Below are 18,412 nucleotides of genomic sequence, written 5' to 3' on the forward strand. Positions count from 1 at the left end.
AGTCCCCCCCATAACTTGTTGCGGTCATTGTCCATCAGTGTAGTAAATGCCACAGAGTCACTACTTGTCTTCTCTGTTCTGCTACACTGTCTTCCCCATGACCCCCCACATGGATTGAGTATTTTTAATATTCCATTTTATCTCCATTACTAGCATATTAACCGTATAATCTTGTTTTATTATTTTAGTGGCTGTTCTGGGGTTATAACTCAACTCTTTAACATGTCTGTGTTTTAATACTATTCTACCACTTCAAGTATATCGTAAGGATCTTCCATTTCTTCCCTTGCAGACTTTATGCTTTTGCTTCATTCATTTTGCTTATACATGTGTTAAAAATTCTACGATACACTATTTTTTTTTTTTGCTTTAAATAGTCTGTTATATTGAAAAGAAATTGAAAAGCAAGGAAAAAGTCTTTCCCTCATATTTATAACTTTTGGTGCTCTTCAATTTGCCTCTGGTATCATTTTCCTTTCTTCCAAAGAACTTCTTTAACATTCTTATTTTCTTCTGCAATTTCAAAACTGCTTTTATATCCACTCAGGGAATATTTCATTTCAGATCTTGTATTTTTCAGTTCTAGAAGTTCTCTTGCTTCTTTTTTCTCCTTATTTTGTTAGATGTTCTTCATTAAATCCTTTATATTTTAATAGTTATTTCAAAGGCCTTGTCTGCTAATTTTGTCATCTGTCTGTTTTGGATTCACTTCTGTACTTTTTCTACATTTGGGGTATACAGAGTTTTATGATTCTGAGTTATACATATTTGTAAAATAATTGTCTTTTCGAAAAGCTTTTTCTCTTTTTTGGTCTTTTCTTTTGTAGGACTCCAATTACACATAATAGACCACTTGAAGTACTGGATCTACTAAGCTCATCAGTCACTGAGGTGTGGTTTTACCACAATACCTTGTGAATAATTGTTGCATAAATGCTTGCTACTTTAACAAAAATTCATGGTATATATGTGTAGGATTATAATAATAAATCTAAGTTTGTTAGCAATCAGCCTTAAAATGTATTTGTACTTATCAAAAGGGGAAAAAACATGTTTCAGTGACTGAAGAACATGGTAGATGAAGTAATTAATTTTGAATGGCTTCAGTTTTTCAATAGAGAAAAAAAAAGGCAAGCAAAGTTGCATGTTTTGGTATGTTTGGGAGCTGGTATGGGGAGGTTGGGAATGTCTTTTGTGAATTATTTATTAATTTTCTGCAAGTGCAATCCTGGTAGTGAGAATTTGAGCATGCTGCAAGGATCTAATTAGGGTGAGACAGGCATGCTTAATTTTGTGCAACATGGATATAGGTGACAGGGAAGGATTGGAGACTAGCTGAATTTAGGTTTTAGGGGGGCATGGAGAATGTAGCAAAGGGAGAGTTTAATACCACCTGACACATGGATAGTCTCCAACCACAACTGGGCCTTTGATGCATGTTGTGCTTAGAATTAAAGTGAAAAATTATTTTATAAGGAACTCATTAATGGGTGGGTTAGGGGGAGAATTGGTGGAAGCAATCATAGGATCATTTACCAAAATAATTATTTTGGGGGAAAAATTTCTGCTGGAACACTTACATAGTTCATAGAAGCCAGCAAGCCAGCAGGGAGCAAAACAAGGAGTTTGACTTCTGTTGTTAGTATGACATATAACAGGTTAATAATGTTGTTTACTTTTACTTAGGAATTGGGGGTTGCTTAATAAATTTGGTGCTATGCAGGATCTTTGTCAGCCAAGATAAACTTTTAAGTGGTTATAGTTTCCATTTTTAGGCTAATTCCCACTGTCTTTAGTGTTTTTTTCCCTACCTTATTGTTCATATGAATTCCAGATTTTTGATTTTTTAAAAAGTGCACAGCTTAGAATTTTTTTCTTTTCATCTAAAGAAACTATAGCTAAGTAAGATATGCTTTGAGAGATTTAAAAGTGCAAAATGGTGCATTTCAGAACTATGAATTAAGATATAGGGTATAAATGTTAAATGAAAATGCTGAGAGACTACATTTCGTTTGCAATTTTTGATTTATTTTTGGGCAGTAGGCAAAAGTATACTGTGAAGTTTGCAGTAACTTTTGAATGCTTCTTTTTTTTAACTTTCTTCAGAAATGTCTACACCTAGACCATCTTCTCCAAGTGAATTACCTGAAGAAGATAGCGTTTTATTTAACAAACTGACCTACTTAGGGTGTATGAAGGTTTCTTCCCCACGTAATGAAGTGGAGGCCTTACGGGCAATGGCAACTATGAAATCTTCCAGTCAGTACCCCTTTCCTGTTACTTTGTATGTGCCAAATGTTCCAGAAGGTTCTGTGAGGTAAGCTCTAGTCCTTATTTCTCCTTTGACATGTATGAAGCTCTTTGGATGGTGGTGATAATGTTATGTCATAAATCAGGCCTAGGACATAGTGTGAATTCACTTTTACTCTGTAGGCATGCAAAATAGACCATGTTTAGGCTCAGACTGTTTCTTATTTGCAAGAGGCATTTGCAAAATTATGCTAAGAATGTTAAAAATGGAACTATAATCATAAAAGTACCTGAATATTCTGAAGGAACATGAAAACCTTCCTTCATCTTATCAGTGGTTTGAAAAGCTAGAGTAAGCCTTAAATTTTAAGCTCTTTACATCAGACTAGAAAGAAGAAAAAAGACTTTTTCTCATACTTAATTAGGAATAATATTTGATGTCTTGTGAACCTTGAAGTTCTTTAAATATGAGTCAGATAATATTATTCTCCTACACTTAGCCCTCTAGCCAGTGGCCTTCAGTTACCCTTGTGAGTATATTCAAAATCTTTACCATGTCTGGCCACTGATGACCCAGTGCTTTGACCTGATCTTCTACCCTACTCCTCTCCTAACCTTCACTCATTCCCTCTCCAACTCACCTTTCTGTTGCTCTTTCCCCCTCATTCTCTCTCACTACATTCATTCACTACATTCCAGTCATAGTAGCTTCTTTGCTCTTTCTCAAACCCAGTCATGATTACTGCTGCAGCGCCTACGTATATTCTCTTCCTTTTGCTCAAGCAATTTTGGTTTCTCAGTGGCTCTTTTGCTACTTTTCAGTTTCACATCAATAAACATTTTATCAAAAAAGGCCTCCTTTGATTATATCATATAACTATCCCTCTGTTTCCCCTTACTGGGTCTTTTTTTCCTTCATAGTGCTTTCCCTTGACTTGATAGTATATATTTATTTGCTTTTTTGTTTATTGTCTCTCTTCCTGTTGCATTTCCCATGCACAACACCAGCAGTATCTGAGAATGCAACTCAATTCTGATGCTATCTGCCCAGAGACAGCACCAGATTCCCCAGGTTAAGAGCTCCATTTTACAAGCCTGCCCTCTACCCCCTACTCCAGAGGCCAGTTACAAGCCCCAGGCAGTTTACCCTGTGCTTTTTGACAATCCGGTTCAGATTGGAGGTTCCAATGAGCTCCTGCTTAGGTTCGATTAATTTGCTAATGCGGCTCACAGAAATCAGGAAAACACTAAAGGATATAAGTTAATAGTCAGATGAAGAGATAATATAGAGCAAGATCCCAAATAAAGGAGCTGCTATTCTCGTGGAGCTTGGAGCCTGGCTTGTTGGCATGAGGAATCTTTCTGGTTCCCCAAGCATGGAAGCTTTCTCTGACAGAGAAACAGGATCCAAGAGTGCAATATGCTCTTCTCATGGGTTCTTGTGAGGGCTTCATTGCATTCTCATGATTGACGGGATCATTGGCCATTGGCTGATTCAGCCTCCATTCCCTGACCTTGGGTGGCGTTCAAAAGTTTCATTAACACGGAAAGACATCTGTAAGATAAATTCTAACTGAAATAAGCAGGCAACAAGAGGCAACAACGGGCCAGGCAGTTTATTTGAACGCAATTCCCGGACGAGGTTCACCAGTCTGAAACACAGGCTGGGGAAGTCGCAACTAGACAGGCGGGGAGTTTTTAAAGAAGGTAGGGGGAGGCAGAGCATAGATTTATGCGAGGATTGGCTAGCCTAAGGCACATTTTTCAGGTTGGGAGGGGCAGCAGCCGGGGTCTTTGGCACGTCATCAGTGTCCGACGTGCTCACCCCTCCCTCCGGTGCCTCCAACCTTGCAACATCCATTTCACCTTTAACTCTGAAGTGTTTTCAGGAACTGTGGATGAAGACCAAATATACCTGAGAAATATACAAGAGAAATTTCTTATGACTTGTTCTATTGTGTAACAATAATATTCCCTGAAGACTGATTTAATCTTTTTTCAAACCTTTTGTGATTTGCCTGCCTGTCTAAAATTTAGAATATGACAAAACAGTTAAATTCTAAGTAACAAAAAAAAATAATATGTATTTATAAGGTTTTGATAAGAAATGCTTTGAATTTTTCAGGAAAGGGTTTTGTAGATAGTATTGTTAGTATGATATATCTTAAAAATGTCAAAATGCCTTTTAATGTTATCTGTTAAGTTTCAAAGTGCCAAACACACCTTGACAAAGATTTAGTGTTTTGATTTTCCTCTCTTTTCTTAGTGGGTACCCCTCAGTTACACAGAATGACATCCTGAATTCATCTTGAGTTTTAGATCAATCTAGGGCTTAGGATTTGTACAGGAAAAGACAATTATTTGCTCCTAAATTCCACAGATGTTTTACCTCTGTTGTTAAGTTCATCTTTGGAACCACTCTGATCTTTTGTGGGGTGAAAGAGGTCTTGGTTGAAGGCTGACCTCGGGCTTGGATAAACACACAGGTGCTGCTCTAAAAAGAAATGAACTCTCTAGAGGGTGGTCTGTGCTTTTCTGTACTGGCATTCCTTTTGCCATATTAGAACAAGACTAGCATTTAGGGATGGGTGACACAAATTTTTTTTCCAGCCAGTGTCTACTTGGCTTTGGGAGTAAATGAATTGGATCATAGGAAACAGAAAAATTAAGTAATTGTCAAAAGAAGGTGAATAATTTTTGTGTGTATATATATATATATATATGGGTTATTTTGTGATTTTAAGATAAGTATGTTTACATGTTTATTGGAGTAGTAAAACTGTTGGCTTTTGTTCTTTGATAGATAATATTTTATCTCATCTATCATCGTTTGCAGAATCATAGACCAATCCAACAATATGGAGATAGCTTCTTTCCCAATCTATAAAGTGTTATTCTGTGCACGTGGACATGATGGGACAGCAGAGAGCAACTGCTTTGCATTTACAGAGAGTTCCCATGGATCAGAAGATTTTCAGATACATGTTTTCACCTGTGAAATTAAAGAGGCAGTAAGTAAAGAGGCATAATATTTCTGAATTCTGATCTCACTGTTTTATAAATTAGTATGTATGACTACGATATTACATAAATTTGGAGCATATTTCTAAAGAGAAAGTTAATTTTTGTAATGGCAGAGAACTGAATATGCAAAGCTAAATCTGGTAACTGTGCACTGAAGTGGTGTTGCTGGGGCACTTGCAGCATGTAACAGAGCTGTCCTCCTACTCCACCATGTTAGTAATTTCTCAAGCTTAGATAGGAGGACTATTTTTGCACCTCTTTTATTATTTTGCCTAAGTCAGTTGGTCCATGTGATTTTAAATAGAGCCTATAACAAAATCTGCTTCTCTGTTGGGCCTGATAGTTGCTTATTGCTTTCACTTAGATATTGCATGAAGATTGTTTTGTAGATCTCTGTAGTTTTCACCAGTAATTATTTATTACATTCGTTCACTTAGAGGCTGGCTTTTGCTCTTTAGAACTGACCTACTTAACAATACAAATGTTCATGTATAGCAGAAGTATCCATTTGTAGTAATTTGAAGATGCCATTAAGTTCAACCTGGTAATTATTAACTGGTGATTTATTCTTCCACTGGAGAAGTAAGTAGTTCAGAATCAAACGATTTTTGTTAAATACATGTTGAAATTGCATTCTCTTCTGTTATCTATTGAATTCTTCCCAAATTAAAACTAAGTTGCACTTTTAGAACTTTAGTGCTTATAACTGTTTCAAAGGCATTAATAAATGGGTTTAGATGGGCAAGGTCTCAGGTGTGTTTGCTTTTGGAAATATAAATTGGCAGTATAAGATGCTGAAAGCAGCAGTTAATTCTATTTCTGTTTACTATGAAACATAAACCATCATATTCACAGGAGTTCTGAGAGTTTATTTTTGGTTACCACATAGGAACTCATAGAAATGTAGGTTTCTGTGTGTTTGATACCAAGCATGAGGGGTATGCTAATTACTATGCTCTGGTGGTTAATTTTTTTTATACTAAAGTGAACATGCCCAGACACACATAATTTAGATTATAGCCATAGAAATTCTCTTCCAGAACCCATGCCTGTATAAGATGTTAAAGTTTTTTTTGTAATTTTAAGGTAGTCCTGAATCTATTTCATCCCAGCATTATATATTCATATATATACTGACTGCTTGGTCAAAAGGTGTGATGGAGAGTCAATGAGTACATGTGTGCCTGGCATTTGGAAGGACTGAGTATGAATGTGTGTGTGAATGAGGGTCGTTTCTGATCCTTACAACTCTACTACAGAGGTGGGGAAGCAGGTGGTAGAGTCCTGGCATTTCATGTTGGCAGCCATCGTTTAAAGCACCTGTGTGGTTTCTGGATCATTGCTGCTTAACAGAAAGGAAATGAACTTTGAAGATATGGAGAACCTGCTGCTGGGAGAGGTAGAAACACTGCTGTAGAAGGAAACGAAAGGGAACTGCCTACAAGCATTTTTCATCACTGTGATGGTATGAAACTTTTTTTGGATTATAGCATCCACTTGTTTATGGGTGGGGGAAATATTTGTCATTTTTGAGAGCTTAAATAGCGGGTAAGCAGTGGACAGAGTTGTGGGGAATTCTTAGCTTGCACATTTTGGATATGGTATTAAATAGTATTAATTGTATTTCTAGAGAGATATTTGGGACATTGCAGGTTGTGAGAAAGTGAGTCCATGTATTATTTTTTTAGAGTCCATTTTTCATAGTATTACATTACGGGCATTGATGGTAAAATTCATTGTTTGAAGGAGAAATACATGACTGTTGTCATTAAACTTATTATGAGAGATCTTTCTAAATAAAGAAAATAAGCCAGTATAAATACGGAGCTTATGCCAGGCACTGTGCTAAGCATCTACTTGATATTTATAACATCTCCATGGTACAGATGGTATTTATTGACTAGTGATCTTATGCTCCTCTTTGCCTGGAGCAGTCCTAGTTTACGCCTTTTGTCCAGTGTATTAATAACACTCCATTTTATTCTCAAAAGTTCTAGTTTGGCTGATAAACTGTGTGATTATCCTTTGTTTATCCCAAGGCTAAAGAATAGATGACAAAGCTGTGTTTCAGATGCAAGTCTTTGACTCTGAAGACCCATGTATTTTTCAGCAACAAATTTCCTTTCACTTAAATATAAGAACACACAGTATAATTTATTTCTATTGGTCAGTGTAACCATTTTGTCCTTCAGCCCTGCTTTATAAAGGGATTTATAAATCATGTACCTCACAGTCCAACTGCCTTTCTGTTTCACAGATGTCCAGCATCTTCCTCTTAAAAATAACTACCTTTTTAATAACTCTGAAATCTTTTAGTTACATTTACTGGTTGTCTGGTTATTTGGTTTTCAGAAGTTTCTTGTTCTCTGGTGAGGGGAAACTTTAATCGTTAGTATTCGGGTCTCCCCTGATGGGCACAGACATTTGGCAAAGATAGCTCAGGAGTATGTTACAGCCACTTTTATTGCTTAAATGTGTATTATGCAGCAGTGTTGCTAATTTATTTGTCTTCCATTGTTTGCAGAGTCCCTGAATGAGCTGAAGAATTCTGTCAGTTAAAGGCAAAAGGACATCCTCTCAAGCAGGAGTAGCAGCATGGCTACCTCTACCAACTGTCACTGTGATGGTCTTACTTCACCATAAAACCCCGCAAGCAGCAGGCATCAACAGTGGCAGAGGGGAAGCCCAGTGAGGGTGATGGCTCTGCTGGACCTGTGAGCAAGGATTAGGGGTTCCCACAGAATGGTTAGGGCATTTGCCTTGTTACTCTCTCTGTTCTTCTGCAGGACTCTGCAGGAGCAGATTGATTTCTTTGAGCAAAAGAGTAGGGGAATCCAGCCAGAAGTATCTTGATGCTGATGATCTTTGTACAGGGAGAATGGCATGAGAGGCTTCTGCTGAAGAACTGCAGACAAAGCAATAGTGAAAAAAGCTTGGATGCACCTATTTGTGTTGCATCTTTATGGATACATTATACAAACCTGTTTCTAAAGATACTTTAAAAGGCTTAGTTGACTCTCTTTAAGAATTTATTTCTTCTGGTCAGTGTGACCATTTTCTTCAAAATGGTTTCTTCTTTGATGTTCCTTGTTTGTATGTTTTTAACATACTACCATTACTAGCAATTCTCTCTTTTATTTTAGAAGCACTGTTATCAGCTATTAAAGGCATTCAGAGGTATTTCATCATAAATATCAAGCATATCATTGGAAAGATCTTTTTTCTTAACACATTGGTTTTTCTTGGGGTTGCTGATATGTCACTATATAAAAGAAACTTTATTCCTTGCGTGGGAAAATATTATTTCTAAATAGATATTCGTTGAGATAGTATTTTAGCAGAATGCCTTGTTATGGATAGTAATTCAGAGGTTATGTTAGTATTTTCCTAAATAAATTGGTTTTTATAACTTAAAAAGTTTATTGAATGAAATGCCTCTTAGCTCCTTTCAGTGAGTTGCTGAAACAAATCAAAATGTATTTGATCAAGTTGTTTTAAAAATTTTAACACATATCCTTCAAGGTATCTTCTACAGAATGATTTTTCTGTCTTTATTTCTTAGATGAACATTTTTTTGATATGTGGTTTTTAGAAGAGTTGATTCTTTCATCACTATTAGTGAAAAGGCTTTATCTTGGAAAAATTGGCTATGTTATTTATTCTAAGTGTATGTCATTTTGTTTAATAGCATTTTTTGGACTGCTAACATGTAATACATATTTGAAAATTTGTAAAATACTGAGGTAAAGAGGAAAATAAAATTACTAAAAATTCTACCAAAATGAAGATTTTAAGCTATCTCCTTTCCACATATCTACATGTGTCCTGTTTCTAGCATCTTCAAAAACAGCATCAATGATGACCCCAAGAGATAGTTTTATGCTTATTTATTGCTTTCTATAGATACTGCTTTCTGGGGAAAAATTATACTGTATTATTTCTCAATAAACCTTTGTCTTCTGCAAAGAAAATGCGTGTTCTAGATGTGTATGTGTTTGTGTATTAAATAGTGTGACATGTATAAAAATGCTTGCTATCATACATGTTTTAAATTTCTTTTCATGGTGTAATTGATTGTTCAGTTAGTTCCAGTAACTATAGACTGACAATCTTTGTTCCTGAAGCTACTCTACCTTACCAATCTTTAGATCACCATTCCAGCTTATTCACAGACTCTAGGATTCACAAATTATTTTAACCTTGTTGTTGGAAATAGGAACTTTTAATAAGACATGATTAGGATTAAGTGCAGTTTGATTTCTGTTAGTGAAGTTAATGTACTGTTGTGTCCTTCCTCCAAAATGAGAGAAAGGTATAGTCTGATTCCCTACCATCATTCTCTACTGGCTTGGCCCCATATACTTCAACTTTTTTAAAGAGAAATTCCTGACCCCTGCCATCTGCTTTAGAATTTGTTAAGTTCTTTGACTGCTTTAGTGTGGCCTCATGTGGTAAGCTTGCTAATAATACTCTGACACAAAGAAAATGAAATAGTTGTAAGAAGATAAGGGAGAGGAGAAAAAAGAGTAAATATGGTTGGGGTTTGACTCTACTAATATATAAAAAATTAGGTGCAGGCGTTTTTTCATATATTATGTGTTCTTAAAAATATGCTGAAGTTGAGTGTATAAAAAGTAAGCAATAGACTGCATATTTATTTGGGGTTATGAAGTGGGGAGTACTCCCACAAACTAAAAATAGCTTATTACACCTTACCTTGGAGGCATGATCTCTAATGACTTACTTCTAACATGTTGTTTGATTCTGTTTTCCTCTGTAACACTTAAATTGTTGAGCAAAGTCAAATCAGTGTCCAGCTGAGGCTAAACATTTCTGTCTTTGGCTTACCTATTCCTTCTCACCTCTCCCAAACACATTCAATTTACATGTGGTGGTAAGTAGGCTCCATCTTCACTGCTGTATCCCTAGCACCTAGAATAATACTTAGCACATAGAAGGAGCTCAAAAAATATTTGCTAGATGAATGAGTGAATTTATCATTGTTTTAATTGGGTAACATTTGAGGCCTTAGTTCTTAGTATCAATCCTTTGCCACTTTTGTTGTTTTCACTCATTTTTATAAAATTATAATTGTGTAACATTAAAATATTAAAAATTTTACAAGCACTGAATTACAAATATGCTACAGCTGAAGTTGAACTTAGGCTGGTAGGCATCATTGTTATACAGTTAAAAGTTTGTAAGTCAGTTAATTTAAGAAACTATTAATTTGGTATTAGAAAGGTGGTTTAGGGTGATCATTGATTAATAGATGTATACATGGCTATTGTATGTGAGAACCACTTGTTTTTGAATGTGATAGACTTGTGCATAAGAAAAAGTAGAGTATATGAACATAACAAAAATAGAAAAATAAGGAAAGACTCCGTGCTTTAAGAAATTCTGTTGATGAAAGTGTTCTTGTTTCAAGCAAATTACAAAATATTATTGTCCTAGACTAATATAATTCAATGAATAATTCAAATGCATCTAAAGTGAAGGATTTGTTAGTATTCAGAGAAGTCTATTTAATTGTACCTCCTAATGTGGAGGTCAAACTCTTATTTCATGTTTTCAGTGTTTAACTCATGGTTGGCCTGAGAGGCCTGGAAGGTTTTTTTGTGCTTCAGCCTTTATAAGTCTGAGATAGTATGACACTTCTTCTGCAACCAAGGAAGAGAATAACTTTTGGAAGAGTATGGGGTTTAGAATACTTCTCCATTTTATGGAGAGAGTATAAGCCATGGGCCTATATATTTTTTCAAGCAATTGTCAACATAGTTTAATAGTAATATAATAGTAGGTAAGACCATTTTAGCATTTGTTCTGGGAATCCTGCAATGCATTTATACCACAAGTTTGAGTGACAACACTGGAAGCTCTTTAAATCATGTTACTGAGTTTGCTTATTGCCAAAACCACTGTTTGCTTTCTTCTCTGCCTCAGTGTGTAGTCCTGTGAAGCTGAGGAAAGTTAAAAGAGAAATTGACGACTTGAACTAAGACTTTGTGTTCAATGGGAAGATTTAGATGCCAGAAGTATTCTAGTAATTATCTGAGGATTCATTCATTGCACTATAGTATATGATGAGGCCTAGAAACATCTATAAATATATTCTTTTGTGAATTCAAATTATTTAAACATTTTTATTACTATGTTTAAATGCTGGAGTTGAAAGCAAACTCTATATACATGTATACACATGTTGTATGCTTGGTCTACATATACTGTATATTATAAGCTATATAATATATATGATACATATAAAAATATATATGCTTAGAGTATATCTGCTTTATCTGCTTAAGAAAATTGTGATGATGGCAAGTTGGAGATTTAAGAATTAGGAGAGCAGGGTATCAAAATATGGTTAAACTTTTGCCTAATGGTATTTCATTTTAATTTTTTTAGGTAAGCAGAATTTTATATAGTTTCTCTACAGCATTCAAACGTTCTTCTAGACAAGTGTCTGATGTTAAAGACTCAATTATTCCTGCCCCCGACAGTGATGTATTTACCTTCAGTGTCTCCTTGGAGGTGAAAGAAGATGATGGAAAAGGAAACTTTAGGTGAGATTATTTGGAAAGAATAGAAATTGGTATTGTACCTGAGATATAGTATTGTCTAATATGAAAGTTCCAGAAACTATACAATATTGGTGTAAAGCTTTAGAATGATAAATAAATGTTTGAGTGGTGAATAAATGTGTTTCACTGTTCTCCCACTTTTCAAGATATTTTATGGAAATGGTATTCTTAATATTTAAAAATACTGATATTTATTATTAAAATCTCAGTAAAATAATAAAAGTAGAATGAAAAGCTATAGATTTGTCAGCCACAATCATTTTTAATATTTGATTTATTGCCTTTGTTTAGAGGATATTTTTATGCAATTGTATATGTATCATTTTTTTTCTTTTAACTTTATGGTGGAATTTTCCATCAAAATTTAGCAAAGTATTTGGGTGGTTTGATCCTCATTTAATTAACCATTTCCTTCTATTGTATATTTGAAATGCTTTTCTTTAGTTCATCAACAGGCAGATAAATAGGACACAGTTACACTCTTTAAAGATCACCTATGTGCCTTAACTGTGTCTTGAATTCTAACAATAATTATTAGGTATTTCATTCTGTTCTTTACAGATACAGAAACTGAGTATTAGGTCAAATAAGTTGATAAAGATATTTTTCCTTTTCAGATAAGACAGCCATATTTTAGACATTCATTATTTTAATGAATTAATGCTTAAGAACTGGCAAACTGACCTAGGCTAGAATTTTTATTTATTTATATTTTGGTATCATTAATGTACAGTTACATAAGCAGCTAGACTCCCCCCATTATCAAGTCCCCAGCACATACCAAATTACAGTCACTGTCTGTCAGCATAGTTAGATGCTATAGAATCACTACTTGTCTTTTCTGTGCTAGGCTAGAATTTAATTTGCTACCAATCTGTATGTCTTTGTCCATCTTTTACTTATTCTTACTTGGATATATCAGAGTCATCTCAAATTCTAGATGTTTAAAATTAGGCTCTTTTCACTTTGTTTTGCCTTGGGTTTCATTATGTTAAAGGCTCTTATGACCACACAACCAGCTACACCAGATATGTGTCTTAAAAAATAATTAGGTAAATTACATAAATAATGTCATTAACATTTCAAAAATAAAATTTGTAATGTCATTAAAAAAAATCTTGGTTCTAACTTTGGTTAGAGGTAAAATATGAGGCTCTTATAAATCTAGTTTAAAAATTAATAGTAACTGTTTTGCCTACTATCAAATGTATAGTTAACTCTGGCAAGATGAGAGTTTAGTTCATTTAAGAGGCTGTTGCTTAAATACTTTGCTGTCTCTAACTTTGGAATAAATTATTTTATTGTATTAATATTTGTATTGATAATTTCTGTTCTTTTTGCATGTTTCAGTCCTGTACCTAAGGATAGAGATAAATTTTATTTCAAAATAAAACAAGGAATAGAGAAGAAGGTTGTGATTACAGTGAGGCAACTTTCTAACAAAGAATTAGCTATTGAAAGGTAAGCAGCTGGCTCCAAAATGCTACCAAAAACTTGAGTTGACATTGTTACTGTGTTTCAAAAGACAATAGCTATTGAATCTAACTGTATTAGTCTCTGTGGCTTTTCACCATACTTCAGTTTCTCTCTTTAAAAATGAGAATGAGAGTTATCATGATTTTCCCACTTAAATAAATTAGATGTAGCTAGTTATCGAAAATCTCAATTGATGGGGGAAATACTCATGAAATGGCTTCATTTTTCAGCAATAAGTGCTTCAATTCTGTTTGGTCACATCCTTTTTTTTCTGCTGTCTCTTATTTACATGTTGAATAAATACCTTAAATTCTCAGTCATTTTTGATAATTAAAAAGTCCATTTAGTTATTGGGATTTCTGAAGCTTTAAAAGATGCATATTTTTTAAATATATAAACACACACACACAAAAATATGTGTGTGTTTACATTTATATATTTATACCTATATTAGACCACATTAAACGAGACAAACTTGCAGAACAAAAGATACTATTAAGGAAGAATAACAATGGATATTTCTGGGAGACACATTTGTAATGGAGATGACAGATGAAGGGTAAATACACATACACTTCTTAACAATTGGCAGAAAAGAAAAGGAAAAAAGCAAGAGTATGAATAGATAAATCATAGGAAAGCTGTTTATGAGTCTAATAAACATATTTATGAAGATGTTCTGATTCACAAATAGGGAAATATAATTAAGGTTACAAGATATCAGATTGGCAAAAATGACATCTAGAGCTGGTGGGGATAAGGGGAAAAGGGTAAAATGTGTGTACATTCTTGATCTGGTAACATCTATAAAGATAAAACAATACCTATAATTGGACACATCAGTCCCATTCTAGGAATCTGTCCTATTGGAAACAAAAGCATCACTATCTAAGGATGTATTTTTAAGGATGTTTAAGAAAATGGAAATTTAAAAAAGCCCTCTTCACTTGGTTTCAAGGAGTGGGAGAAATTGGTGTGATGATGATGAGGGAAAGATGAGCTGCTTCATCAAGACTGCTGTATACCATAACCATATTCTGTAGACTGGGGTGAAGGTGGGGGAGCCTGTTGAGGTGCTGGTTGCTGACATCATGGCCCCCTTTGCCCTTTAAATCTAGGAGTCTCTGGCCCCCAATTATCTGCAGCTTTCTTTAGAACATCAGGTATTTAACTCTACTTTGTTCCCATGTTTGGATCCTACTACCAGCATCCAGAGAACAGGAAAAGTTCTCTTATATAATTCTGTCTTATAATTACAGTTTTCTTCTTTTTTTCCTTTCATAGTGGTATAAAAAATAATTGTCTTAAAATTAATGGTTCTTAAAAATTGATAAAAAATAATGAGATTAAAGGTATTGTTGATTTTGAATATTTTAGTCTTAGAATGATGAGAAAATTTTTTTTTGTTAGTAGATACAGCAATGTATTCATATTTTTTTGGACGTAATTTCAAACTTAATGAAGAGCTAAAAAAATAAAACTAGTAGTGAGAACACCTGTATATTCTTTTCTCAGAATCACTTATCAACATTTTACCCCATTTGCTTTGCACCACTTCCTCAGTCTCTCAGTTTCTCTCTTCCTCTGTCTCTGTCGATCTTTCTCTCCCCTTCTACATACCTCCACCCCCCACAATTGTTTTTCTGAACAATTTAAAAGTTACATCATGACCTTTCATTTCTGTATACTTCTGTAGGAAATGTGTATTTCCTAAAAATAGGGGTAATATCTTTTATATAACCACATCATATGTATCAACTCAGGTAAATCTGACATTCATACAGTACTGTTTATTCAACCTATCATTTGTCTATTTTATCAATTAACCCAGTAATACCCTTTCCCACCTCCAGGTCAGGATTTACACTGGGGTCAGATACTGCACTCAGTTGCCATTATTTTTAATCTGATTAAAGTTTTCTTTAATCTGGAAACATTTCCACAGCCTCTCTCTCTCTCTTATGATATGGACATTTTTGAAGAATACATCCCTTTCCCCTCTTTTTAATAAAACATTGCTCATTTTGGGTTTATCTAATATTCCCTCATGATTAGATCCGCATTATTTATTGCTGCACAGGTGATGTTTTCTTTAATGTATCGTACCTGGAGGTGCTTGATGACCATCTGTGCCTGACTGGTGATGTTAATTTTGATTACCCAGTCAAAATGTCTGATTTCTCCACTGTAATTCTTTTTCTCACCTCTCTTGCAACTGGTAAGTAGTCTGTGGGGAGACACATGAAAATACTCTTCTTTTCATCAAAATTTCCTCGTCAATTTAACATTCATTTATGATTCTTGTTTGATCCAGTCTTACTATGATGCATGCAAAATGAAAATTTTTTTCTCCTGCATTTTCTCTAGATATACCAGTTAGCCCTTAGCATGCTGATATAAGCCAGAGCTCTCCATTGTCTACTTATTGGTATAGACTCTTGAATTCCCTCTACTCCCCACAATAATTCACAAAGAGCTTAATTATTTTGGTGCTCAAATTGTCTCAGAATTTGACAGCAAGAGCCCCTTCAAACCCTGTGTCTTCAGGACATGCCCCCAGCACTTCTTTTTAAATAAAAGGCAGTTTCCCATTTAGTAAGTCTGCTGTAACACAGGGAAAGGAGTATTAGGTGTTGCCTAATATAACTCTTAATAAACATTATTTAAAAACCTTGGAGTTTGGGGTTATGTGGCATATTATGCTTCAGCTATAGACGCCTGTGCTGTGCTTGTATGTAAGGCAGCCCTTTTTCCAGTTAGAGGCTCCCAAGTTTGATTGACTTGAATATAGAAATCTCCATGACTGTCAGTGAAGTAGTTGAATGCCTACTTATGTTTTCTGGTTAACTTAAACAATTACACACACTTTAAAACATATTACATAAAGTAATAACAAGTGTTGCTTTTTGCCCCCTCTTATATTCATAAGACTTTATTCAGACTCTCCTCAATAATCCTTTACCATCAGGTGTTTATCATCATGTAAACTACTTTTTGAGTAATTTTCAGGCATTTTTCCAGAGCACATTTTCTCAACTTCTGCCTAAGTCGTTTGAGATAAAGCAATTTTGAATCGGTGTGGTTTTGCAATCACTAGAAATTTTACCTAAGTCACAGATACCCATTTGTATAGCATTAGGACAGTTAAAAGAATTCATTCCATATTTAACCACTTACTATATTGCTTTTATTTTAATATAATTAATCTTGATGATAATATCGAGCAATAATTATTAAATCCATGTTAAGTTTCTTTGCTTCCTTTTTCACTCGTACTGACAGATAACCTCTGTGAACATCCAAACCAAAACTGACTGAGATTGCATCAGGCTAATGAGTCTTCCCCATATAATGCTTTGCTCAACATAACAGACAAGATTTCCTGTGATATGGAAAATTTTGTAAATATTCAGATTTACCTGTTCTGGAAAAAGAAACCTTTGCCTAAATCATCAAATATAAATAGTGGAATTGAAGCTAATACAGGAGGTGGCAATCTTGTCAAGAGTTAACACCTGTGAATCTTAAACATTGCTGCTGACAGTTCATTTGTAGTATAAAGCAGTAAAGGACATCCTTCAAACTACAGTTGTTGCTTTTTTTTGGGGGAAGAAAATGAGTTATCATCTTTAAAGACAACTTTTCATTATGTAAAATTTCCAACATAGACAAAAGTAGAAAGAATAATGTATTGAACTCCAGTGTGCCTGTCACCCACTCCACATTCTAATTTTCAGTATTTTGTTTTAATTAAATATTAATTTTTATTATGAAAGAAGCTATTTCTCTGTGCATTCAAAGGTGTAAGCCTTCTTCATCTGTAAATATTTGACAGATATACTGAAATTATCTGCTTTGACCTCTTTGAAGGCAAATACTATGTCATTTATCCCAGAATCTCCAACACCTAGCACAGTGCTAGGAACACAGAACTTTATGGTCATCTAATTAATCCTTACTTAGCACTTTCTCTGTGCTGTGCACTGTTCTAGGTGCTACCTGTGAAGTATAGATACTATTATTTTCATTGTATAGTTGGCGAGACTGAGGCATGGAGAGGTTAAGTAACTTGCCCATGGTCATAAAATTAATATTCGACCTGAGTCTGTCTGTTATCAGAATACATGTTCTTACTCTCTACTGCCTCTTTAAAAAAACTTGTTGAATAAATGAGTAAGAGGTATATATGAATTTTATGAAGTTAAGAGTATTGACTGAATTCATTGTACTAGAATATTGGACCTGATAGAATCTTGTCTTGTTTAGAGGATGTGTGAAAACTGCTCTCTCATCTTGAACATTTCTAATATTCTTATGCTTGGAGTTACTCACATGTTAGAGTTTACACATTAATCTTTGTTTAGGAACTGGACATAAGGGAAAATAGTAACAACTGACATTTATTGAATATTAACTGTGTTGACAGTTGTACAACTTAATTGTCATAACAGTGTGTGAGGAAGGTATTATAATTATTACCACATTTTTGCAGATGATGAAACGGACTCTAGGTTAGGTGACGTTGGTCGCTTGGTCAGAAACTGGTAGAACCAGAGTTTAAACCAAGGTCGTCTGGTTCTTGAGCATATGTTCTTAAAGATGGTACCCAATTAAATCTTGATTATATACTGTGTTTACAATTAGACCAGTTAGAGAGTAAATAAATTGGTATTCTTCAGTGTATTTTCTGCAGAATTTGAAAATGAGATGATAGATATTGGGACATCCCAGTGATTGTTCAGTGGCTACAGACCCAGGGACACTATGCCCTGGGAGAAAACCCTATCTCATTGTAGAAGAGAAAACCAACAATAACAACTGGGAGGAGAAGCCAAGATGACTGTAATCTGATGTGTGTGAGAAGAGGGAGACCTGAGCTTAATCACTGCGAGGCCCCAGTCAGCATGTTGCAGTGCAGGCAGATCTGAGCAGGTCTGCAGGTCTTCTAGTGTTGCCAGAGCAGAAATGGCAGTCATCTCTGCCCGAGAGCTGCATTTCTGCGGGGCTTGTTACTGGCACAGGTAGAAAGGTTGCAAATGATTTTCTTGCACATTAGTAAGTCGATAGTGGATTTT

At 34.8% G+C, this 18,412-nt stretch overlaps 1 protein-coding gene across 7 annotated transcripts in view; it reads left to right on the forward strand.

The window, feature by feature from the left end:
• The window catches only part of RABGAP1L (RAB GTPase activating protein 1 like), a 738,861-nt gene that overhangs the window by 46,874 nt on the left and 673,575 nt on the right, over positions 1-18,412 (forward strand). For all 7 annotated transcript variants that reach the window (XM_057507896.1, XM_057507900.1, XM_057507898.1 and 4 more), the window contains 4 exons: positions 2,107-2,317; positions 5,087-5,261; positions 11,686-11,843; positions 13,212-13,322. In XM_057507896.1, coding sequence (XP_057363879.1) covers positions 2,107-2,317; positions 5,087-5,261; positions 11,686-11,843; positions 13,212-13,322 — 655 coding nt within the window. The remainder of the gene's footprint in view (positions 1-2,106; positions 2,318-5,086; positions 5,262-11,685; positions 11,844-13,211; positions 13,323-18,412) is intronic.

This window comes from Manis pentadactyla, chromosome 9 (genome assembly GCF_030020395.1).
Source record: "Manis pentadactyla isolate mManPen7 chromosome 9, mManPen7.hap1, whole genome shotgun sequence".
Taxonomy (NCBI): domain Eukaryota; kingdom Metazoa; phylum Chordata; class Mammalia; order Pholidota; family Manidae; genus Manis; species Manis pentadactyla.